This window comes from Geospiza fortis, unplaced genomic scaffold (genome assembly GCF_000277835.1).
Source record: "Geospiza fortis unplaced genomic scaffold, GeoFor_1.0 scaffold6755, whole genome shotgun sequence".
NCBI classification, from domain to species: domain Eukaryota; kingdom Metazoa; phylum Chordata; class Aves; order Passeriformes; family Thraupidae; genus Geospiza; species Geospiza fortis.
The window spans coordinates 6,182-7,157 of NW_005055545.1; the positions used below are offsets into that span (position 1 = coordinate 6,182).

A 976-nucleotide genomic window follows, 5' to 3' on the forward strand; every position below is an offset into this window, starting at 1 on the left:
CCCGTGCCGGGTTGGGTTGGTGGTGGGGGGGGGTCCCTCTACCCCCCCAAAACCCCCCCAAAACACCCCCAAAACCCCCCCAGAGCCCCCCAAGCTCACTGCGGCCACCCCTCCCCGGTGGAGACGGTGAACAGCGTCAGCAGCGCCCAGAGCACGTTGTCGTAGTGGAACTCGTACTTCTTCCACTCGCGCTTCTGCGCCTTCACCTCGTTGTCCTTCTCGTAGACCAGGTACTCCCCCCTGGGCCGGGACAGGGCGAGGCGAGGTGGGCGAGGGCCGGGGAGGGGTCCCGGGGGTCCCACCTGGCCGGGCTGTACCTGCAGTCCTTCTCGAACTCCTTGGACTCGTCGGTGCAGTAGAAGAACTTGCCCTTGAAGAGCTGCACGGCCACCACGGCGAAGATGAACATGAAGAGCATGTAGACGATGAGGATGTTGAGGACGTTCTTGAGGGAGTTGACCACGCAGTCGAACACGGCCTGCGGGGGATACGTGGCATTATATCGTGCTGATTTTGTTGTGCTGTGTTGTGTTCTATTGATTAGATTACACTGTGTTATGTCACGTTGGATTTATTATATTACATTGTGTTATATTACACTGAATTTATTAAATTACATTGTATTATATTACATATTATATTATATTGTATTGTATTGTATTATATTGTATTGTATTGTATTTATTATATTATATTATACTGTATTGTATTATATTGTATTGTATTTATTATATTATATTATATTATATTATATTATATTATATTATATTATATTATATTATATTATATTATATTATATTATATTATATTATATTATATTATATAATATTATATTATATCATACTATATTATATCATACTATATTACATTACATTATATCATAGTAATAGTGGATATATATTATATATGATGTATGATATATATAATATATAATATATATTACATATAATATATCATATATCGCATATTATATATA

The 976-nt window shown here is 39.4% G+C and overlaps 1 protein-coding gene across 1 annotated transcript; it reads right to left on the reverse strand.

Annotated features, from left to right (window-relative positions):
* Window positions 1-95: 95 nt before the first annotated feature.
* Window positions 96-478, reverse strand: LOC115949300 (voltage-dependent P/Q-type calcium channel subunit alpha-1A-like; the record flags this gene model as incomplete). Its single annotated transcript, XM_031065833.1, has 2 exons — window positions 96-240; window positions 318-478. Coding segments are annotated over 2 exons (306 nt in total), but the record flags the coding sequence as incomplete, so codon positions are not given.
* Between the last annotated feature and the right edge of the window lie 498 nt (window positions 479-976).